This window comes from Onychostoma macrolepis, chromosome 04 (genome assembly GCF_012432095.1).
Source record: "Onychostoma macrolepis isolate SWU-2019 chromosome 04, ASM1243209v1, whole genome shotgun sequence".
Classification (NCBI taxonomy): domain Eukaryota; kingdom Metazoa; phylum Chordata; class Actinopteri; order Cypriniformes; family Cyprinidae; genus Onychostoma; species Onychostoma macrolepis.
In genome coordinates this window covers 28,667,941-28,693,069 of record NC_081158.1, presented here as the reverse complement: position 1 = coordinate 28,693,069, position 25,129 = coordinate 28,667,941, and the positions used below count along the sequence as shown (strand labels likewise).

The following is a 25,129-nucleotide window of genomic DNA, read 5'->3' as shown; positions in this document are numbered from 1 at the left end:
GTGTGCTTCAATTCATGCGCACTCTCTTTTATTACACCATACTAAAACGGAAAACACAAACACAAGGTTTTTTCATCTCATTTGTTGCTGTGAATCAATTCATCCCGAATCTTAATTTTACCCAGGTCCAATTTCGCCACTGCATTTGTCAGTTCAAAGAACATTTTATTGAATCTCAGTGAGGCGTCTTAGACTTTTTATTACTCATGCCTTTACTCATTACTTTATTACTCAGTTTATCGGTTCTCTGACTCGAAGAGAAATCTCTATGCCTCCTGAGAGACAAAGAAACTCAGGAAAAAGAAGTTCAGATTAATGAGTGTGTGTGTGTGTGTGTTTCAGGCGTTGGATGCATTGAAGACAGCACTGCAGCAGGAGCCGTCAGACTCTGCGGTGAGGGCAGAGCTGCACTTCTCAATGGGCAACCAGCTCAGAGAGATGAACGAGCTTGATCGAGCCTTCCAGGTAACTTCACCTGCAGCTGTCAGTGTGAGCGAAGAGCTCTTCTAATATTCCCTTTCTTCACATTCTTGTTTACTACATCTTAGCTTGCCTATAGACAGTTCACAGACTGATTGATGCATATCGCACACAAAAATTGCAAGAGCTTTACCCAAATGGAAGGCTCTAATTTGATTGTCTGGATTTATACAAAATCCAAGAGTAAAGATATACAGGTTTTCATCAGTCCTCTGAGAAGCATAAGATTTGAGGCTTATTTTTTTTGTTTTTCCGAATCGATTGATTTACTTTTTAACTTCTATGAAAAGCATAGTATTTTTCAGAAAGAAATATTCCCATAAAGAAAATAAAGCCTTAATTTAGGACTGTAAATAATATTTTAATGACAATATATTTTCAATAGCTTGTATAAAAAAAAAAAATCCTATAAATGTAATGTGAAGGAAGAAAATAATGAAACATGATTTAAATATACCAATATGAATAATAAATTATAATATAATAATTATATTTTAATTATTTAAATAAAAGTGAATATTCAATATTTAAAAATTATGTAATATATCAAAATGAATATCTAAAGCACAATTGTAAAAATTGTATTGTGTGTGTATATACAATAATTTGACTCCTTTTAGTGAAATTGTATCCTCAATCATGTGTGTGTATTTTCTTTTTAAAGCAAAAAATGTATTGGACTGCATTTTCAATACATTTAAAATAATTTGATTTTGAGAAATGCAGTTCATACAGAAAACACTGTTAGATTATTTATTGCATGATGAGCATGCTTTCCTTTCTTGGATTAAAATTAATTTACATATTTTTGTGTGCTCAAAGACAAATCTTAGATATTTGTTATGTATTGATTATCTTTAACTAGATTTTTTTTTTTTTTTTTTTTTTTACTGAATTAAACATTTTGAATTGAATATTTGGCTACAGTGGAATTGTTCCTTTGAATGAAAATGTACCTTTGAAGCCTTTTCAGAGCAAATACGTACTTGTCAAGTATCAATGAATGTATATCAATTTGGTTTCAGGTTTTATATCCATTAAAATAAACACAAAAGGCTAATTGGTTGTTTGACATGTCAGTCAGGCCCCTTCCTGTTTAAATATCAATAGAGAATAAGCTGGAATATGGATCAGTTTGGCTGATAGTCATGAGACTAATTGTTGGATAATTGAGGTCTCTGCTGCTTGCTGCTCCTCTCACCTTCACACTGTTCCTTGCCGGTGCCCTGATACTGTCAAAGGAACATCACCCACCTCATTTCTTGTCCAAAAATAAACAGTCCAGACTTCATCTCGCGCTGGAAGCTTTGTCTTTGAGGACTGTTTCTTCAGCAGGAATACTGGTTAATACGAGACTGTTTTGGTTGCATTCTTCAATCCTGGAATGAGGATTGATTCCAGGTCTCCCACTAATATCTGGCCTGTGGTTCTACTTTTATTTAGACCACAAAAGGACAGACGAGAACAGGCTGGTCTCAGGTTTACATAATTCTGCTATCCAGTTCAAAGCTCTGTTATAAAGCCCTGAACAAAAAGGCTTTTTGCGGTATTTCAACACTGCATCTGCGGTAGAGCCAGACTGTTAAATGCGCCTCCAGTGCTTTTTTTTAATATTGAATGGATCGTGTTTCTTACACAGGCCAAAACTGTTGTAAAAGGTTGAATCTCGCTGGTGGTTTACTGCTGTTGAAATAATAATTGGCTACATATCCTGTATATAAAATGTCATGTCTTGATCTAATGTTTTTAGAGCTACAAGCTTGCTGTTGAGCTCAAACCTGACCAATCACAAGCCTGGATGAATATGGGTGGCATTCAGCATATCAAGGTATGAGGGCTGAATTTTGAGGTGTGATAAAAAAACTTTATTTTGCATAAATAAAGAAATAGTTTGCATTCAGCAATTGAAGCCTTTGGTTAGGACCATAAATAACTGTGATATTTTTTTTTAAGATAATATATTCTCAGTAGCTTGTAAACAAATTCCTATTACTATAATGTGAAGGAAAACACAACGATGCATTATTAAAAAAAAAAAAAAAAATATATATATATATATATATATATATAGGACCGTAAATAATTGTGACATTTATTTTTGTGATAATGTGTTCTCAGTAGCTTGTAAGACATAATGATATGTAATGATATACATAAATATAATAATGTATTTTTATATATATATATATATATATATATATATATATATATATATATATATATATATATATATATATATATATATATATATATATATATATATATAAAAATAAATTGAATCACTACTCTCTCAGATACATCAGATACATAATCTTGAATTAAAAATTTCATAAAATAATTTGTATCTTAATTATAATTGAGCATACATTTATATTTTATTTAAATGCATAAATTATAAATTATTTCACACATTTATAATTTAAAGCATAAAAATAATGCTAAAATATTAATAATTTAGTCACATTTTGTTAAAAAAATCAAAATGATTCTAAATTTACAAAAGAAAATCGTCTTTTATTACTGCGTTACAAAAATAATGAGAGATTTTTAATATTGAGAATTTGGAGGGAATATGCATAATTGTTTATAAATTACGGTGATTTCAATTTTGACACTTCCTATTAGTTGGTTAATGCATTAACTAACATGAAGTAACAATGAGCAAAACATTTGTAATCTTTCCTAATACTTTCCTAATCATTGTTAGCGCAGGTCCATTAAATAATATGAACAACTTTTGATTTTACTAGTGTAATAGTAAATGTTGTAATTATCATTAACTAAGACTAATGAATTCTTTAGAAGTATATTCATGGTAACTTGGGTTAACAAATGGAATCCTTATTGTAAAGTATGATCAAAACTCTCACTATGCATATATAAATTCTTATTTATTCCTTTTGATTAGATGAAATGTAACCTGGACATTTCCTCACGCCATTGTAACCTGAACTGTTGTGCACTATTCCATTTTTTTTTTTTTTTAAGGGAGACTATGCAGCAGCACGAATGTACTACCAAAGAGCTCTTCTCCTCTCACCCGGCTCCAAACTGCTGAAGGAAAACCTAGCCAAGTTGGACAGGCTAGAGAAAAAACTCCAAGGGGCCTAGAGAAAAACGTGACCTGAACTATCAGCCAAATGATGAAGGACAAGCGACCGATGGACAGAAGGGTGAAGAGAGGGGGCGAACTAAGACATGCAAACTACGGTTTGGACTCAGGAGATGATTAATGACCGCTTCCTTCCCCTCCAGAGTTTACAGAGAGCCTCTCGGATTGAACTAATCCAAAAGACAGAATTTTTTAGCCTCTACATCCAGGGCTGGACCACTCAGATACCATTGACCTCAACACATCACTGCAGTATCTCACAGCAACATATTTCTCATCATTTTTTCCCCACATGTCGTCCTAAGGACTCAGACCAGCACAAATTGAGCATTTGTTGGTCTTGTTTGAATCGGAGCAGAGGCACCATCTCTTGAGAGGGATTTTTTTTTTTCGGGGCCGTTCCGCTTCACTGATTGCAAAACCTCAGAAAGCATTTCAGACAAATGCTGCGAGTTATCAAATATGACTAGCTGTCTACTGTGTTCCATGAACACGGCTGATCAGTTGTGGGTGGTCTGCTTGTATTTGTAGTTTTTTTCCACATAATGATTTTTAAATGAAGGAAAAAAGGACAGTCGTTCATCATGTGCTTTAATTTGATCTTTTATCTTGTACATGCATCAATATTGTGGAATGTATCTTGGACTAAAGGCATATTGACCTGTGCAGTGAATTACATATCATTTTTATCCTCATAAGCTATAATACTGAAGTCTCTTTAAATTGGAATTACGAATATCATACCTAATGACGTATTCTTGAACTAGGTCATTAAGTGGATTTTAGTCATTTTCGGTGGCCGGAATTTTTGTCATGCAGTACTCTTGATTACCCCGTAATCTTTGCACTTACATTTCGTTGCCATAGGAACTGTTATCAAGAACATTTCTTGAATTCGGCAGAAGCAGCAGCTGTGCTAAAAATGTCATAGCAGAAACCAATGTGAAGTAATGTATGATTATTTAATAAATATTATCCAATACCAGTGAATGTGTTGTTGTGTTTGGAGATGTTAATATTGCTCTGTCTGGGCAATTATGTATGCAATCAATTTTTGTCAAAATAGCTGGCTAGGTGTTAATGTACTCATACACAGAAATGCATTGTTCTGTAATTTGGCATACATCCCACTGTTTTAAAATCATTAAAATACACACAGATCTGATATACAAACGGATTTAGTAACACAGTCAATATTAATATTATTCACATTTGATTTCATCTAACCTAATAATATTTTTAATCTCAGACATTGGTGCATGGGAGAATCCTGAATGATCTTGAACAAGACAAACAGCTTTTGCATATTTAAACATGTTACAAGTGTAAATATTGCTTTTAATAGTGCTCTGAAACCCCATGTTTATTGAGAATACACACAAAAAAAGTGAGAATGTAAAAAAGACAAGTCTGGAAATTTAATGTTTCATCATATATACATACACACACACATATACAGTATATGAAAAGATACAACTGAACCTTCTTCAGTTGTGGTCACTGACTATAGTGACTTGTTTTAAATTGCATGAATGATACAGTGAGCATATGGTAGGCTGGACTCACTTTCAATTTCAACAGTACATTATAAATATAATATCAACAGATTTTTACAATGATGTAAAATCTGTCGTGCAAAACATGAAAGTAATTAACGATTTCAATCCCCAGTAGTTCTGTTCTAGTGTAGGTTTGGGCGTTTCAGAGCTTGAATCTTTGCTGACATCTAGTGGCGAAACTCTGAACTGCTCCACTCTGTTAATTAAACGCTAATTGTGCCAGGTGTTGAGGGACTGTATTTGCTTTTCGTGTCGTTGTTGTTGTCTTTGTACTATTACGCTTCTCCTTGCATTTTTAATAACACATTTGTGAGCATGTGTAAAAAGTATTTATTTATTTTAATACTCTCTCTTAATTGGACCAAAGCTGACCCTGGTGAGACTCAGTTTCACAAGCTGGTCGTTATGATGAAATCATGTTACCCAAAATGTGAATACCTTGGTTTGCTCGTATATATAACGTAATATTTCTTTTAAGATGCTGAAGAGAATCCTAATGTGAACGCTTCAGCTGAGACAAACTGCATCTTTGGCAATGGATGTTATGGTAAGGCTGAGTTCATAATGCGTTGCGTTCTTCATCTGCTGGCTTGCAAATATGATTCCTCGCACTGTTTTCCAGCCCAGGCTGGCGTACGTGCGTTTATCCCAGAGAAGGATGAGGAAGAGGAGAGCCGGATTATAGGTGGGCAGGAGGCATGGGCACATTCATGGCCATGGCAGGTTTCCCTGCAGTACTCCGATATGCCAGCCTGCGGGGGTGCCATCATCGACCTGCGGTGGGTTATTACCGCCAGCCACTGCTTCAAACGGTAAGCCCGCCAGCAGTGGACTATAAAACCTCTGTGACCCTGGGTCACAAAACCAGTCTGAAAGCTGAATAAATAAGCTTTCCATTGATGTGTGGTTTGTTAGGATAGGACAATATTTGGATGAGCTGCAACTATTTGAAAATCTGGAACCTGAGGGTGCAAAAAAATCTAAATATTTAAATCTGGCCTTTAAATTTGTCCAAATGAAATACATATTACTAATCATAAGTTAAGTTTTGATATATTTACGGTAGAAAATTTACAAAATATCTTCATGGAACATGATCTTTACTTAATATCAAAAAGAATTTTGGCATAAAAGAAAAATCAATCATTTTGATCTATGTAATGTATTGTTGGCTATTGCTACAAATATACCCGTGCTACTTAAGATGGTTTTGTGGGTCCAGAGTCAAACATGTGCCTTAAAACCAAAATTCATGTTTGTGAACAGTTATAAAAAGGCGTCACTGTGGAACGCTGTGGTTGGAATGCACGATTTGGAGAATATGAATGAATCCTTCCATCAAGTAAGTGTCTGTGTGCATTTATCTCTCACTCCCCTTTTATGTGGATCTTTTAAGTTATCTTGTTTTAATTTGTGTAACTCTCTTGTGTATTTTGTTTAAAGACTGTAGAGGTGGAAAAAATCATCTCCCATAAGGACTACAACCAAAAGACAAACGAGAATGATATTGCCTTGGTGAAACTGCAGAATCCCCTGCTGTTTAATGAGAACGTGAGGCCTGTTGCCATCTTAAACAGTGATTTGCCCCCTCAGGAAACCTGTACTGTCACCGGCTGGGGTGCCATCAGAGAGAGTAAGGCCCTAAATAGCAGGAATATATTAACCTTGTTCTGTATAACCTGTGTAAAAGGGCTTCATTAGTAATGGTTGTGTGTGATCAGATGAATTTGTCTCTTTATAGATGGGCCTCGTGCCTCCAGACTTCAAGAAGTCAATGTAACTCTTTTTGAGCCACAAACATGTAACCAACATTACAGAGGGAAAATGCTTAAGAATATGATGTGTGCCGGAGCGGAGGCTGGAGGAAGGGATGCATGTCAGGTAAACATTTGCCTTTTATTTATTTATTTATTTTCTACCAGAAGAGGTACTCTGTCTGTCTATATACATGTTTTTAATTTCTGAAGTTAAAAATCAAGATGTGATATCTTGTTTTCTACATCAAAGGAAAAAGTCTCATTAAAAGAATAAAGTTAAGTAATTTAATTATTTTTCTTAGAAAAATATGTATAGGATATATTAATAAAATAGAATAACCAAACTAATATTAATAATTGTCTTGATAAATGATTAATATTATTAAATGATTAATATTAATAATGCTGTTGATAATGCTATTAATATTAATAATGATGATAATAATTATAATATTCACCAATTTTAGTAGTAATTTTATTATTAGTTATTGTTTGATTTAAAATTATTATTATTATATAAAAATATTAAAATATTAAAAAAATATATATATATATATATATATATATATATATATATATATATATATATATATATATATATATTTGTCTGCCAAATTAATGCCATTGGATGTGACTGAAAAATATCATAGAGAGCATTTAATATCAATTATTATTAAATTAAGAAATATTAGTAAATTGTATTATATTAGTGTATACACAAAATATGCTATTAATTATTATTAGTAATTAATTATAAAAATATTATTAATAATATTACATATTAATTTAATTACATACATAATAATATTAAAATATTAGAATTATTTTGTATTATCAGTAACTAGTAAGTACTGTAATGATTTTTTTGTAAAATTATTTTTATAATATAAAAATATGATTTTACAATAGGTTTTTTTTCCCATTTCCTTTGTGAACACTCTTACATGTCATTGACCCACTGACCCCTCTGGATCAGGGCGACTCTGGTGGTCCCCTCTCATGTTTCACAGGTGAGAGGTACAAGCTTGCTGGAGTGGTCAGCTGGGGGGTCGGATGTGGTCGGGCCCAAAGACCAGGGGTCTACACCACACTATACCACTACAAACAATGGATAGAGTCTTCAATACATGGTATGAACTTCCAGATTTCAGTGATGTATCAGTGGCTGCTCTAAAACTGCTTTATTTTTTGCTTGTGTCATATAGGTGAACTCGTTTCTGAAAGCCCTGGAACTGATTCAACTGGTAAGACTCTCATCATGTACCTTTCCGATTGCTTTAGTCGCCATTCATCTCCATTTCCATGTTGTGGCTTCAGCGCAGTGTGGTCAGGCCAAGATAGATCCCTGCCAGCTGCCCGCTGGCTTGGCGCAGGTGGTGTCCTCTGAGAACGGCACATTCAAGGTGGAGAACGTGAGCGAGGCCTGTCCTAACTCCTGGCCATGGCACGTCAGCCTCCAGAGCCATGATACGCATTACTGTAGCGGCGTCCTCATTCATCCGCGCTGGGTTCTGGCACCGCGCCACTGCCTCGCCAAGTAAGCCAGAGGAGTCTGATCATCTATTGTTCCTCAGTGATGTTCTGACATTTCATCCCACAGGGCTGGAGATGCTGTGGTCTTGGGAGCTCATGATCAGAACTTCATGTCGGGTCAGACTGCAGCTGTGGAAAGCGTGCAGAGTTTGGCTTATGACCGCAGCTTCCACCGGTCTCCGATCTCTCCATGATCCGCTTATCCATCCCAGCTCGAATTGGTATAAAATCACATGACCTTATCTCTGTTTTTCATGAGATCCTTATCAACAATTAGAGTTGTACAGCTTAACGTGCTTCATCCAGGGCCGATGATATTTCCGGTGTGCATAACGGATAAAGATGATGAAATGGTTAATGAAGACACCTCGTCTTGTGTGACAACTGGTTGGGGACCAAGAAAAGCTACCTGTGAGTTAACAGGGTTCAGCATTAAAACCAAAACCCAAGTTACTTTTATTTTCCATCCATCCATTCTCCAAACCGTTTGTCCTATGTAGGTCAGATATCAATTTAATTTAATTTAATAAATATATATGCATGTATATTAGTAATAGGAGGAGGAGTTTTATAAATATATATAATATTTATTTATTAGTATTTTTGTGTATTTTATTTTTATATACATACACACACACACACACACACACACAACTATATATATTTGTTTATTTAACTTAGCTTATCTTATTTAACTTAGCTGAGCTTATCTCATATTTTTGTTGCGAAAACAGGGAATCACTTGGGATGGATGATTATTTTATAACATTTTATTATTTTTAATTTGATTGATTGGAGAAGCATGCATTGCAAAGTCATGCACAAGAAGACCAAAAACACATTTCAAGAATAAGAACGAAGTGAATCTTGACTTGACTTCTGAAAATATGGAAATAATAAATAGAAACACCACAAAACACATGTGAAACGTTTGTTGTTCATTGCTGTTTTGTACTTGCTCCATCCTCAATTACATAGGCCTACTAACTGTTATTTAACATTTTCTGGTAGTAGTTATGTTTTATTTTCTCATATTAGTGGATCTGCACCCTGATATCTTACATATGGCCAGAGTTAAGCCTCTTTCTGAGAAAGCCTGTGAGACGGGCTGGGGTGACGCTTTCAGCATGAAGTCCCTCCTGTGTACGGATGCAGCAGCCTCCACCTCCTGCTTGGTACAGTCTTACCGTAGTTTCAACAATCACTATTCACATGCACATGTCCTGGTCACTTAAAACCTTTATTTTGTATAGGGGGACTCTGGCGCACCCCTTATGTGTGAAAAAAATGGGGTCTACTACCTTGTAGGGCTAACAACATGGTGTGGCAAGAAATGTGAACCTCAGAAACCGGCTGTGTTCACTCGAGTGTCGGCCTATCACTCATGGATACAAACTTGTATCAAAAATGCCTAATATCTATAATAAAGCTATATTAAAATATTCATTAAACTCTGTGTGTGGCTTGTTGTCAAGTTGTTTGCAAAGCAATACTTTATTTAATCACGTTTTATCTGTTAGCAAAAAAGTGACCCATTTAGTTTTATATAGGCTAAAAGTTATTTTTAGTTTTCATAACTTGTTTGGAAAAACTAACAGTTCTTATTTGACGCTTGGATAGTTGTTCTGCTTTCGAAGTGCCATTGTAACGTTCACCCATTTGCCACAAATTCAAACCAGTGAACAAATCATTTTTTTAAATCTAATCTTTCAAATGAATTGATTTAACCGGTTCATAAAATGATTCATTTCCGAATAGCCTCTGGAGTCTCACTCTCTTTTTGGTTTTCTGAACTCGCGTGCAAAACAGCCACTGTAAATTAATTTTAGTATGCTGCAATGTAAATGCAAATGATATTTAGGTTTTAAATGGCTCTTTTGGAACGTTTTGGATTTGAGGAATTTTGTTGAAATTCCAGGGACCACGTGATGGCGTGATTACGTCAGGACGTAAAAGAACCGAACGAGCTGTTCAAAAGAACCGATTCGCGGAAGTGAGTCGGACTTCCCATCATCACTAATTCAAACTCCACCCCTCCGATTCCTCTTCATTTTTCCAATGAGCATCAGCGTTCGAGTCACCCGAAACAAAGTGACACCTCATCCCTCCAGCGAGCCGCCAAGATGGGGGAAGTAAAAACGCCCAGACAATGGTTCTTGTGGGGCATTGCACTTGTTTACGTGTGTGCTTTTGCATCCATCTACGTTCAAATACCAGGTAGGGAAGTTTCTCTGTATTTTTTGTTTTGTAGATGGATGTTTGGCGGCTATGGTGGATTTTGGGTGCGGCACTAATGAACGGTTGCGCTTACACTTGAACTTAAACTGTGCTGTGGAATGTCGGCGAAAACAAAACAATCCCTTTGGTTCATTCATTCATTCATTAGCGCTAATCGCTCGTTGTCCTGCAAAATCGTGTCACGGGGATCAAACTTTTGAAGGACCTCGTGCACAAACCGCATTTCCATTCGTGCCATATTTGCGCAGTGGGTTTAATGTTTAAATGAGAGTTCTTAGATGAGTAGACATAATACCCGTGTGAATAAAGCGGCAGTGCTTCAGTTCCTCCACATGTGCTGATATTTGGGAGCCCCGCCAGTTAGTGCTGAGTGCGCACTGTAGTGACCCGTCATCACTCAGGGGCATGTGAGCTTTTGTCCCTGAAATGCTCCATGCATGAGCCATGTGTGTGGAGTTCATGAAGCCTTTTTTCAAATTGCAGCATGTACCAACACCTTTCAGCGCGTCAATAAGCTCCACTCAGCCCGTGTACAAAGAAACACCTCATCCAGTTTAATAAGCTCTCACCTTATTACTCATACATTTGCAATGTGTTACCAAGTGCAGGGTTATACACTCTTTCTCTCTATAAATACGCGTGTACGTGCATACACAGTGTAGACAGGGTGGGTTTATTTCTGTATTGGCACATACCTAAGTTTTTAACTGTTAAAAAAAAAAAAAAGTTATTTAACATTTGTACCAGAATAGGCCAAGAAAAAGGCAATAATGAAAACACATTGACCTTTTGTGACAACATTCCCCAATAGGTTTTTTTTGTGTGTGTGGAAAATTACACATGCAATGGGTAAAAGGCATAAATAGGTAATGTGCAAAAATAGCAAACCATTGTTTCATGCAATAAATTGATACATACAATCTTCAGAGTAAGGCTAAGTGTCTGTTCATCACAAAAAGCTGAGTACTGCCAAATCTAGCCACCAGCGAAATGTTGCTCACAGATAAAGGAAATCATGTGCACTGAATAATAGCTCTCTTCCCGTTTGATATTCTGAGTTGGGTTATTTGCCGCCCAACTGTGCATGTTCAGCACTCAACAAAAGGGGCATTTTCTGAATTTCAGTTCCTGCGAATATATTTCCCCAGTCAGAGCTAAACTCCAGGTCTTTCAGATATTGTGCATGGAGTCTTTTCCTCCCGTGGGAAACGATCCTCTAAGGCAGTGTGCCTGGAGGAGCCGCTTGTGGCAGAACTGGGTCTAATGCCAAAATGGAGTAATTCAAAGAGCAAGCGTGAGTCATACGTTGGCGCTTCCACAATACCCGGCCTGTTCTCTAAGTAAAACCAGCCTGCTATACGCTCACTCTTGCTGTGGCTTGCATGCCAAAAATGTGGACATGCAACTTTGCAACTTCTGCCAACCGTCATCCACCTTAAGAATGACTTCAGTCACATTAAAAATGTATTCAGTTTGTCAATGTTCTGTAACGATGAAGTAGTATTTCCTGATCTCTCTGTGCTGTACGTCAGACTGTTGTTCACTAACTGTTAGAGAGTAGCCTAAAGCAGTATTTTATAGTGAGTGCACCTGTTGGCATCTAATGGTATTAGGACATGTGGGGTGTCTGTCTTGTTTTGAGGCATTAAAAAGCCACAGGATGGGTTTGTTTTGCTCATCGTCATGGCAGTGTGTGTCTGTGGTTTTCTGTTGAATGAATGTTTACATGATGCTTGATGCTTTGTGCTTTTTTTTTTTTTTTTTTTTAAATCACTGAGCAAACACAACTTATTATTGTGTGCAGACCTCGAGGGCAGTCTGTCAGCACCGGCCGCATGGCGCAGTGTTTCTAATCAGCACATTTGTCTGATGAAATCGGTTATGATACGTTTATTTTTTTGTTTCTTTCTCTTTCTCCTTATTGCCAACTTTTTAATGCCTCACTCATCAATACAGCTTTAGTCAATATTTAATGACATTCAAAACTTGTTTTAATGTGTGTAGAAGTAAAATGGGTTGCAGATATTTATTCATTTGAATGGATTGACTGATTGATTATACAGGAATATAGTTACATTTAAAAACATCCATCTGTCTATCCCTCCATCCGTCAATCGATTTTAGGGTTGTGGAGATACTAGTTTGCCCTAATAATAATAATAATAATTATTATTATTATTATAATTATTATTATTGTTTACATAAATATAGTTGCTATAATAAAAATGGTTAGCTAAATATTATTTATTTTTAATTTTTTACGTATAGTAAAAATTATTTTTATTTTATTATTTATGATGTAAGTATAGTTGTTATTAGTTTGCTAAATACTATTTTTATTTTTATGTATTATACAAGTAAAAAAAGTTTATATATTTGTATGTATTTACTTGTTTTATTGTTTATATGTGTGTGTGTGTGTGTGTGTGTACGTGCTCAAAATTCATATCCTTGGCAAATATGATCAAAGGCGGCTGTGAAAATAATTCTGCATTTGTTTATCCATTTGATCTTTCATTCAAAAATGTAAATAAAATCTAACCTTCTAATTTAAGCCAAAAAAAAAGTGTGGGGAAATCACATTATGAAATCAATATTTTTCTGTAGTACACAATGGCCACAATTATTGGTACCCCTAAAAAAATTCTTATGATTGAAATATCTCTGAAGTATATTCCCATTCATATTTGCATTTATCACACCAGGGTGACTAGGAACATGAAATTATCCAGCCATGGCTTTCTGTTTCACAGGAATATAAATGAGGGGAAACAAAGGCCAAATTTCCTTAATCATCCATCACAATGAGAAAAACCAAAGAATGTATTTCTGTTGTGCAGCAAAAGATTGTTTCACAAATTAGAAAGTGGCTGTAAGAAAAGAGCTAAAACATTAAAAATTCACATTACCACCATCAGAGCAATAATTAAAAATTTCCGATCAACAGAAAATGTTACAAATCTGCCTGGAAGAGGACGTGAGTCTATTTTGTCTTAAAGCAAGGTAAGAAGGAGAGTTTGAGTGGCTAAAGACTCTCCAAGGCCCACAGCTGAAGAATTGCAGAAAATAGTTGAGTCTCGGGGTCAGAAAACCTAAAAAAAAAAAAAAAGTGATCAAACAGCGCCTGCATCACCACATGTTATTTGGGATGGTTTCAAGAAAATTCTAGAAAAGAAAACACTTTCATCCAAAAACAAACGCCAGCATATTCATTTGCTAGACACTACTGGAACTTCAAACGGGACTGGGATCTATGATCAGATGAAACTAAAAAAAAAAGAGCTTTTTAACAGCAAATACTCAAGATGGGTTTGGTGCACACAGGGATAAAAAAGTATCCCATGTGTACAATGAAATATACTGCCGTATCTTTAATGTTGTGGGCCTATTTTTCTGCCAGAGATCCTGGATATCTTGTTGGCATCAAGGATTCTATCAAATACCAACAGATAAAAAATTTAAAACTGACTGCCCATGCTAGAAATCTTACAATGGGCTGTGGTTGGATCCTCCAACAGGACAATGATCCACAAACAAACATCAAAACAAACATGGGCCGCTGAGAACAAAACCAAGCTTCTGCCATAGCCGTCCCAGTCTTCTGACCTGAACCCTGTAGAAAATGAGAAGTACTAACATGGAGCTGTGAATCTGGAGTGATTCTATACGAAGGAATGGTCTCTGATCTCTTGTCAGATGTTCTCCAAACTTAACAAGAATTATAGGTGAAGACTCAGAGCTGATATCTTGGAAAAAGGAGGTTGCAAAAAGTAATGAATAAAAGGGTATGATTAATGGTGACCAACGTGTATTAGAGAAAAATATTTATTTCATAATGAGATTTTTCTCCCATTTTAAATGCTTATTCGCCAATGAAAGACTACATTTTTGTAAATTTTTTAAATAAAAGATCAAAAGGATTAATAATACAGATGTATTTTCACAGGCACCTTTGATCATATTTACCAAGGGTATGAATAATTTTGAGCACAAGTGTATGTATGTGTAATTTATAGTTTACATATTTGCATATGTACATGAGTGTAGTTATAATAAATTATTATATTCACTAGTATAGTCATGATAAAAATTATTACATATAAATATTTTTTTTAAACACAGTTTCTACACTTTTGTAGCTATAGGTAGGCATCTACAAATCTCATTCAGAATCAATTAAATAACACTACAGTATTCATCAAGTAAAAAGTAATGTTTTCAGTAACTTTTTATGACCAATCATGAATCAGACCACATTGGTTGTGCTGTGTTTGTCTTTTTATTGAAATAGAAAGTTGTTTCAAGGCCATATCAAAATGTGATGATAAATAATATGTAACCAATGCAAGAACACAATTGTCAAATAACAACAATGTTTTCAGAATAAACCAGGTCAAGATCACAGATCAACAATGTGCACCATTTTATCATGCAAAATGACACTGAGAATGATCAGAACTGACTAAGCCTTTACTTTTCGTGTGTCTCTTTGGACAGGTTTGTATGGAGACGAGGGTATTCTCCCTGTGCGCCTGCAGATGCCAAAAGTGCAGCGGCCCCTGCTGGAGCAGGAGTCCCTTCTGGGTCTGGGGCCGTCTCTGGGTCTGGCGCCCCAGCAGGTCCTGGAGCTCACGTGCCTGGTTGGAATGGCGCTGGCCCTGTGCGCCGTGCTGCTGGAGCCCCTGAGAGACAGTCTGATCTACTTCTGCCTGCGGTTCCTCTACCTCTCACTCTATAATGTCAGTATGATGTCCTATTGTCAAAGGCTTATGGCATTGTAGCGTCTGTGGAAACATAATTGAGTGATTACAGTATGTGTTTTGTTTTATAGGTCGGTGGAGACTTCCTCCACTCTGAATGGTGAGTTCCACAATTTGTCATGTATGACTTGCATTTTGACCTGCTGTGTCACATTCGGTATAACCGACAGCCATAACCTCTTGTTTATTTCTCCATCATTGTCGAGGCTGTAATTGGGGCATTTGCAAGTCAAATTATCTGCAGCAGAAAGTTAATGTGAATGTTTATGAGAGGGGAAAACTGGCCACAAACCTCATTGCAGGTTATTTGCCTGCACATTAAATTTGATGTGATTACAGTCCAATAAATGACTAATCGGTTAGTGGACTGTGCTTTCGCTTTCCTAACAGAATTGATGATTAAATGGCCAAAAAGCTTACTTATATTTGAAGAACCCCAGCCATATGTAAGAAAAGGCCAGTAAGCAACCATCTAAAACTGCATAGCAAAGGGCTAAAATCAATTTAATTGTGGTTTTAAACTGCTTTTTATTGTCAGATCATGACAAAGAAAAAAACATTTTTGAATTCTTTACACTTTTCCAGTCATTTTTCCTTAAAATAAGTATCTTAATAGAAAAAGTAATTTCTTAGTTTCTGCATGCTTCAAATGAGTAACGCGGTTTCGTTCCGCTTTTGGCGCATAAACATTATATCGAACTGTTGTTATAATCTTATCAAGGTAAATTGTAGTTTGTGATTGGTTTCAATGCTGTCATAGGGACGTGCTGCTGTTGGAGGCCGGGCTTCTGGCTGTTCTTGTAGCTCCGCTGGGTTTGCTGCGCCGTCACTCCTCTTACCGTTATCATGACCCTGTGAGCTTCTGGTTGACCCGCTGGCTTTTCTTCCGGCTGACCTTCTGCACAGGTGTGAGTAAGCTGGCCAGCGGCGACCCTGCGTGGTATAACCTGTCAGGTAAAATGAATCATTTTTAACATTGAGATTTGTGCTTGTAATGCCGCCCAGTCTTCTTCATGAGGAAATCTTATATAGCACTTTGCTGGAAATTCACTCCCCAAATGATTTATAGATCGTATAAAACATCCATTAGTATAAGGTTTTGCTAATCTAGGGACTTGTTTAATGTTTATTAGAATTAATATTTCTTTGAATTTGCATGAAGTAATGGTGAAAATAGCCAAGAACTGTGATGCAGACAGCACATTTATGTGGGAAAAACTGACTCATCTGTAGATTACAGTGTTTTGAAAACTCTTTTGCAGCACTGAGTCATCATTTGGAGAACCAGATGAACCCCACTCCTTTGGCCTGGTACGTCCATCAGCTTCCTGATTGGCTGCTGAGATTCGGAGCAGTGGTTGTGCTGCAGAGCGAGATCATCGTTCCTCTTGTGACGTTCTTTGCTCCCATTCGCCGTTTGAAACTGTTTGGCTTTTATGTTCAGGTTTGTTAAGAGTGTGTGTGTGTGTGTGTGTGTGTGTGTGTGTGTGTGGGCATGCTTGCATGAAATGTTATACATATCCCTCCTGTTGAAAATATGAAGAGTGGATCTAAATTTATTTATCTTTATTTTTTTTACTGGCTCCACTACAATTTTATGTTAAAATATTAATAAAGAACTGTATTTCCACCTCTAAAAGGACCTTTTAAACAACTTGACATCTCAAATGGCATGCATATTTAAATGTAATTGTGTATTATGAAAGATTTTAAATAGTAGTTGTTGTAATGTTGTTGTTTTTTTTTTTTTTGTAATATTTTAAAATTTGTTTTTATTAGGGTAATTTATTAAAATAAATATAAAATTGTGTATATAAATGTATATCTACACCCACAGTGTATACATGTGATATACCATTAATGTAGTAGTTGTAATGTTTTTATTGTAATATTTTCTTATAAATTAAGGTCATTTCTTAAAATAATCTGATATATTCAAGTAAATATAAAATAAGTAATAATAAATTATAATTGTTTTTATTATATGTACATGCTTTATAATTATAGATTTATTTTATTATATACATGCATAAGTGTGTGTGTATATATGCATGTATGTGTGTGTATATATATATATATATATATATGAATATTGCTAACATTGATTTTGAAATGGCAGTAAAATTAAAAATAAAGTGCATTACTGAAAACAATTCTTGTTTTTACAAGATGAAGAATAAGTCAATTTTTTTTTTCTGTAGTAGTACACAATGGGACAGTTTAAACCTGGAATATTCTTTTGAGTGTTTTGTTGTTCCATGAGACTTTTTAACTTATGCCTCTTTTTGTATTATTTTGTCAGCTGTTTCTCCAGCTCTGCTACATCCTCACGGGTAACTGCAGCCTTCTGAACCTGCTGAGCATCACCCTGAGCTTCTCATTACTGGATGATGATCATTTCAACTCTAATACCAGTCCAAAGAAGAAGAAGGGCCAGGAAAAAAAGCCTAGAAGTATGACCACATATCTCTAACTTATGTTTTGTGCAGTCATTTCTGGTGGAATAGTCACTGACTTTCACTAATGATCTGATTAATGGGCTCATTAATAAAACATAAAAAAATGCATTTGAGTAGAAGTTAATTAAATCCGTTTGTTCTGCTGATACTACACTTCTGATCTTTTATTTAGTGTATGTCTGTGTTTTTCAGGCTGCGGACAGACCTTGGTCTCTTATTTGATGCTGCTGGTAGAGTTGGCTGTCTACCTGTTCATCCTCTACTGTTTTATTACTCTCTTTAAACTGCAGATTAACTGGGAAGAAAAAACTCTGTCATCCCAAACAAGTGAGTGAGACTTCAAATGAGAAATGTAAAACTGATTTGCAAAGGAGCTGATGTTTCCTTTAGTTTGGTAACAGATTTATAAATATGAGTACAAACATAGAATTGAACTGTTGTAAAATGTTATTATGAATTTCATAGAGAGACGGTGAGGTTGTTTTTCAATCCAAAATTGAAAGGGAGATCTTGAATAAATGAAAAACAAAAATCATGACGACTTAATGAGAAATAATCTAGAATCCTGTTTGAACACAAACATTTGTATGAAATTTGCATAAATTACAACTAAATACTACCATGAAGTATAAATACTTAAAAAATAAAAATATTTATGTGTAGACATCGTTTCGACATTGAGTTAGTTAGGATAGTTTCTGAAAATGCAACGATGCATTAATTTTGTTGACATTTCATTTGCAAAAATATTAATTGCAAGATTAATTATTTATTTTCTTTTGATGTTGAGGTGAAATATGAACCCAAAATGTTCTTGGAAATTCATTTATTTTTTAACTTTCTTTCAGATTTCACTCAAAAGCAATTTCATGCGTTTCTGGAGGTTTTTCAGGAGCTCACTATCTGGATTGGTGTCCTGTCGTTCACCTGGGAAGCGGTGTCTGCCATGCTAAAGTAAGCTCTGTCGGGAATAATTATGAGAATCTGATTATTTTCATGTGTGTACAAAAAATAAAGATTTAAAATTTCAGCCTATGATTTTGCCAAAGTCCATTGTGCAAAAGACAAGCCAAGAAATCTCCCATCTGTTTCCTCTGTCAGTTGCGTGTGCACACGAGGAATTGTCAGCAAGCTCTGGTCTCTCATTCAGTGGGCGCTCATCACGGCAGCTGCTGTGGCCGTCTTTGCCCTCAGTGTGGTGAGTTACATGTCCTACATATGGTTGCCACTGCAACGTCAAAAATTCATTGATTGATTTAGGGTGGCTTTTTGTTTCATCCAGTCGTATTTATAATGCATACCTGCTCTGAGTCTATTACATAATTGTCCTGGTGGCTTTCTATTTATTCATTTGTTTGCATTTCCTTTAAAAATAACTATATCACAAGCAATGCAGCGCCCTCTGCTGTCAATAAGCATATAACCTGATCTATATGGACTGTACTTGTACAATTTAGGCATTTTTACCTGCCTTTGTATGCAAATAGTACGGCTTTCAAGTGATTTTAAAATTATTTTATCTAATTAAATACATGATGTTCAGAAGTTGCATGAAATCATTTACACTGCAATTAGAATTGCATTAATAATGCTATGAGGTTAATGGGTTTTGAATAGGCATTTATGGGCATTTCATAAATATGAAAATCAAACCACCTGTGAGTCATTCATCCAGCCGATTGATTCAAACAGTTGATTCCTTTTAGGGCTGCAACTAACGATTATTTTAATAATCGATTAATCTGTCGATTATTTTTTCGATTAATCGATGAATCGGATTTTTTTTTTTAAAAAAGCATTCATTTCCAACCCTTTATTCAAAAACAGAACTAAAATCTTTAGAAAGTGCACAAACATGTTGCTCCTTGAACATCCCTGAGCTGTTATAATAATAATAAAATAAAATAAAATGGACTAACACAAAAACATACACATGTATGCTTTACATATGGGGAGTGCAAAAATTAAATAATTTAACAACACTGCGTCGTTAGCGTTGGTATTGTATCAGACACCTGCACTTAACATTATATGAAAATCAAGCTCAAATGGAGTTAATAATGTTTTTGACCAGAGAATGACGGAGATGGAGTGTTTTGTCTGTCGTTAGAACGGCTGTAACTGTTATGCAGTGCATAAGTGCATTATGCTTTCATCAACTTTTACAGGTTATATAACTTTGATTGTAGCTATATGGGCGCTTAGTTTTTTCTTGTTGTTTAATACACTTGGCCAAAATCTCAAATTAAGCGCTTATGCACATAATGCACAGGATATTTAAAACGATATAGACAGCAAATAACTAATTCTTCTCCACTCTTCAAACACACAAAAACATTATCCTTTACTGACATAGTGTTTGAGTAAAGAAAACGCTGTACTATTCAAACACCAATTATTTATTCACCCTTGCATTGCGAAAAAGCAGAGATCTCATCTTCTCCAGGCTGTGCGCGGCGCGTCAATCTGAATGGAGGCGGGGTGAAGTTACGAGGTCTCGCTGAGAGCTCGATGATCCAATGGCGTTACGAAGTTTTACTGACAAGTTATTTTAATGCTTATAATTGGTTTACTATTTTTAAAACTCTCTGATTTCCTTTCCTCTACCTCCGCTCGGTTTTTTTTTTTTTTTTTTTTTTACTTTTTGTTTTTTATTTATGAGGCGCCAAACTCTGCTAGCATCCGTCTTGAGAGAGACCGAGTGTGTTCACTCCGCTCCGCGCTCAACTAAAGTTTTTTTTTTTTTTTTTTTAATAATCAAACGTCTCCGCGTCGCGCGACACAACGAATCGATTATGAAATTCGTTGCCAACGCTTTTAGTAATCGATTTTTATCGATTTAATCGATTCGTTGTTGCAGCCCTAATTCCTTTAGAAACAAAACAAGTCTTTATGAATGGGTCACTATATCATTAGCTCACTCAATTCAAAACCGTGGATTCATTCAGTAATAAAATACCACTGTGTGTTTCTCAGAAAGGCACAATATTTCAGCTGTGGCTTTGTTTGAAACACTTTTCGTTGGCAAAATTGAGCAAAAACAGACAATACTGTGTCTAAAATGCATTAACTTGTTTATTAAACTGTTGTATAAAATCAATATCACATTTGCAATCATGCAGATATTTGTGGAAAAAAACAGCACTCTTGTGATATTGCTAAACTAGGCCTATATCCTATGATTAAATATAAATCAAAAACCCATACGGGGCATTTTTGCCTCATATCTTGAATTTTAGGGGCATATAACTGCTATCTAATAGAACACATCACATAGTCATCTTGCAGCACCTGCATGCAATGTCAGATGACCTACAGGTGCATTAAATGTGTTAATAATTTTAATGCATCATTTTCTCCATAATTAATTGCACCAAACCAAACTCAGCAGCCCTACGTAAAACACAATCTATGGACTGCACTGGTACATTTTAGGCAGTTTTATCAGCCTTTGTATGCAAGTAAATGTGTGTTGGTGTCTCCTCTCAGGTTCCATACACATCCATGGCTGGCATGTCAGTCAGTAAAGTATTACCTGCAGTGCGAGGCGCGTACAGCGCTGTAGAGAGGTACCAGCTGGTCGGGGCATACGGCATCCAGCACCGAATGACCTCTTCTGAGGGCAGGCCTGAGATCATTTTGGAGGGCAGCTATGATGGGCTGACATGGACGGTAAGAAGGATGTGGAAAAGGTTTCCCTGCTACAACAATCCAAATCACTTTTCTTTTTTTTTTCTTTTTTCTTTTTTTTTTTTACTCTCTTCATAATGTCACAGCCATTGTTTCCACAAAGTCTTCATTCAATGGAAAGGTTAAAGTGTATTCTGGTGTATTCTTATCCTGTTGCAGGAAATGAACCCGATGTATAAACCAGGAAATGCGAATGCAGTCCCACCCATAGTAGGCCCTCACCAGCCCCGGCTAGAGTGGCTGATGTGGCAGGCAGCTCAAGGAGGCGATGATACAAGCCCCTGGTTTACAGGCCTCTTACAGCGCCTCCTACAGGGCAAACCAGAGGGTGAGCGACCACTTATCAGATTACATCTGCTTTATTTATTTAGATGTTGAATTGTCTTATTTTGTGTTTTTCTTTGTAGTGGTTAGTCTGCTTCAGGTGGATGAAGCACAGTACCCCTTCAGTCAGAAACCACCGGTCTTTATCAAAGCCAAGCTTTATAACTACCACTTCACAGATCCTGCAAAAGACAAGTGAGCTCCATACCTCTTCTCTATTTAACACTCATTCACATTTATTTATTGTGCATAATTTTTTGGTTTTAGATTTAAAATTTTATTTTGTGGGAATTGCATCATTTTTTTTGTAAATGAAGAGATCATTTTTAATGACTCCACTGTTACATTAATTATAAAAAAATATAAGAAATTATAATTATAAGAAAAATAAATAGTTCAGGGGGAAAAAATTGATTTCACTGTTAAATTTGTATAATTAGTGTGAAATAACTAATCTGAATTAATATTATAAAATTATATAATTTTATTAATATCCCTTTTTTTAGCATTTGTTAGTAAGTTATTTTAATTTGAATAATGCTAAATTATATACAGGTAAATGTTAAATCTGTCTAATACATTAAAATAACTCATCTGAATTCATATTAATATTAAATACAAAAACATATATAACTTTCTTTTTAAATCGCATTTATTAGTAATTGTATTAGTATGTTCCTTTTGTAATTTTAAAGAATGTTAAATGATATACAGGTAAATGTTAAATCTGTGTAATTAATACATTAAAATAACTCATTTAATTAAGTTGGATTAAATTAGAGTTAATGTTAAATAAATGTAATGTTAAATCTGTATAATTAAGGGAAAATAACTGAAATATCTGAATTAATATTAATATTAGTTTGTCAGTTGTTTTTCATTACTACTGTTTGTAGCTAACATTTGTCTCTTTTAAAATACATTGATCTTGAAAATAGCCATAGACGCTGGTATGGCAATAAAAATAAATATTAATATTAAATAACAAAAAATATATAAATATCCCATTAGTATTTTGGTCATTTTAATAATGCTAAATGAAATGCAGTTCAATGTTAAATCTGTATAATTAATACATTAAAATAACTCATTTAAATTAGAGTTAATGTTAAATGTAATGTTAAGTAAATGTTAAATCTGTATAATTAAGTGAAAATAACTGACATTTAATATTAATATTTGTTTGTTGTCAGTTGTTTTTCATTACTACTGTTTGTAGCTAACATTTGTCTCTTTTAAAATACATTGATCTTGAAAATAGCCATAGACGCTGGTATGGCGATTTTAAAAATAAGTATTAATATTAAATAACAAAAAATTTATAAATATCCCATTAGTATTTTGGTAATTTTAACAATGCAGTTCAAGGTTAAATCTGTATAATCAATAGAGTAACGAACTGAATTAACATCATGATTTTTTTTTTTAATTAGACGTTTTATTCATATGATTTAACAGGAACACATTTCAGGTTTGCTGTTGATGAAGGAATACTTCAGCTTACAGATGGTGCTGTGGTACATAAGACTTCAAAAAAGCTGCCTTATATAAATGCATCTACTGCACAGATATTTAGAGACAGAAGTGAGGTCATCATGTGAAAGCCCACACAAAAATAGAATTGCATGCTTTCTGTCATCCTGTTAGTTCCTGAAACTTACTGACAGAAGAGAAACAGCGTTGCAGTCTGAATCTGCTCTCAATTTTAGTGTACGTTTGTTTGTCATTTTGGAAGGACCCATCTGCAGGCTTGGTGGAGGCGGCAGTACAAAAGGGAGTTTTTTCCCATCGTGAACCTCGATGACCTGATGCTTAAGAAACTGTTAGAGGAGGCTGGACTAAAGGTAAAATAGGAACATGCACAGTTCTCAATAAAACCAGCAACGTGCATTGGGAAAGTTTATAGAGTTTTGATGATTGATTTGAAACATGTCTGTTTGCGTGCAGGAGAAATTCCCAGCTCAGCCCGGCTCTGACGCACCTGTATCCCAAGCTTTGAGCCTCATTCGAGACCACGTCAAAGGCCTCTCGGGGTCCCTCCTGCTTCTAACACTGTTAGCTACTTTAGCCAGCATCTTCCTCATCAAAGCCATCTTCTCCTGGGTCTTAGGGGGCCGAAAACCTAGACCAGCTTCAGCTGATCACAAGACTAGGAAATCCAAAGAGCCCTCCGAGACGACTGAGAAAAGCCAAGCAGCAGCTCCGTCCAACCGGGGCGGCAAAAAGGACTCCAGTGAAAAAAAGGACTTGGACAAGAGCCCCCGAAAGAGGAAATGAGCTCTTGCTGTCACTTTGTGCCTTTGTCTTTGGCCATATGCAATGACAAATGATTCTCTCTCAGGTGTATATTATTTTTATTTTTTTCTTCTAAGATCAAATCTTTGATTTCCTGCCTGTCACACACCTCAGATTTGCGTGTTACCACTACACCGTTTTATCTCTGTGTCAAAACCACTGTCAAACGCACAGTACTTTATGTAATTGGCTTTGAATGTCCATTTTTAAGATGTCACCTGCTACATCCTTCTTTATACACAGTGGACGTCCCAAAGATTACAACGAAAGCACAAATGCAATTTTTTCATGCTATTTAACTCATTAAATGGTTGTTGATAAATTGTTATTCCTCAGTTGTTTTACTAATCATACAACTTATGCTTTTTGTTTAGAGGTACTGAAATCAACATTTTAAAATGTTTTTCCACCTTAAAAATTGAATGTTGAAAAGGTGGCTATTTGTAATGATGTGAAAGGGTGGAATGTTTTTTTTGGACGAGATATTTAATTTTAATTTTAAACTTCACCCTATATTGTCTCTCGACAAATATGGGATACACCCGTTCTGTCAAAACTTAATCCACCTGTCAGGCATGCATTTCAGAAATGAAAGTTGAAAAGTAGTTATTGGTGCCACAAGGTGGCAGTGCACACACATCGTGACTACACACTTGGGTTTACGTTGAAACATGACTGCTAATCGAGTTTAATTTGAGCAGAATTTTACAACCTAGGTGGGATTTTAATTATGCAGCACTTAAAACGAGTTATATCAAATTTGTTTAATTGTGAAGCCAAATGCTTTAAGTTAAAAGAATGTACAGTAAGTAGATTTGTAGTTAGGTTTGGTGCAGTTCAACCAAGCGTGTTGACATTAAAGCTTTATGAACTAATGAACAATTAAATATTATGTATATTTATTGTCATTTCATAAAACCTA

At 35.3% G+C, this 25,129-nt stretch overlaps 3 protein-coding genes across 3 annotated transcripts in view; all 3 read left to right on the top strand.

The window, feature by feature from the left end:
• tmtc1 (transmembrane O-mannosyltransferase targeting cadherins 1) overlaps window positions 1–4,574 on the top strand; it is a 39,179-nt gene extending 34,605 nt beyond the window's left edge. Inside the window, exons 18-20 of the mRNA XM_058773466.1 lie at window positions 343–465; window positions 2,231–2,308; window positions 3,469–4,574. Coding sequence (XP_058629449.1) covers window positions 343–465; window positions 2,231–2,308; window positions 3,469–3,591 — 324 coding nt within the window. The 3' untranslated portion in view covers window positions 3,592–4,574. The remainder of the gene's footprint in view (window positions 1–342; window positions 466–2,230; window positions 2,309–3,468) is intronic.
• Window positions 4,575–5,308: 734 nt separating this feature from the next.
• Window positions 5,309–9,898, top strand: ovch1 (ovochymase 1). Its single transcript, XM_058773498.1, is given in 14 exon segments — window positions 5,309–5,527; window positions 5,630–5,698; window positions 5,774–5,963; window positions 6,418–6,493; window positions 6,595–6,784; window positions 6,893–7,032; window positions 7,885–8,038; window positions 8,114–8,152; window positions 8,226–8,445; window positions 8,509–8,600; window positions 8,603–8,662; window positions 8,748–8,852; window positions 9,480–9,616; window positions 9,695–9,898. Coding segments are annotated over 14 exon segments (1,695 nt in total). The 5' UTR covers window positions 5,309–5,466; the 3' UTR covers window positions 9,857–9,898.
• Window positions 9,899–10,455: 557 nt separating this feature from the next.
• Window positions 10,456–24,297, top strand: lmf2b (lipase maturation factor 2b). Its single transcript, XM_058774223.1, has 14 exons — window positions 10,456–10,658; window positions 15,177–15,418; window positions 15,511–15,539; window positions 16,200–16,393; window positions 16,702–16,883; window positions 17,742–17,892; window positions 18,091–18,225; window positions 18,747–18,852; window positions 19,000–19,096; window positions 21,388–21,570; window positions 21,748–21,916; window positions 21,996–22,107; window positions 23,648–23,756; window positions 23,860–24,297. Exons 1-14 carry the CDS (start codon window positions 10,565–10,567, stop codon window positions 24,187–24,189), a joined length of 2,133 nt encoding a protein of 710 aa, XP_058630206.1. The 5' UTR covers window positions 10,456–10,564; the 3' UTR covers window positions 24,190–24,297.
• The last annotated feature ends 832 nt before the right edge of the window (window positions 24,298–25,129 follow it).

Excerpts from the sequence above, each read along its gene's own strand:
- lmf2b (XM_058774223.1), top strand. The coding sequence starts at position 10,565 with ATGGGGGAAGTAAAAACGCCCAGACAATGGTTCTTGTGGGGCATTGCA. Across the intron at positions 17,893-18,090 it reads CCAGGAAAAAAAGCCTAGAA|GCTGCGGACAGACCTTGGTC; the intron begins GTATGACCACAT and ends TGTGTTTTTCAG. Across the intron at positions 21,917-21,995 it reads CCTACAGGGCAAACCAGAGG|TGGTTAGTCTGCTTCAGGTG; the intron begins GTGAGCGACCAC and ends TTTTCTTTGTAG.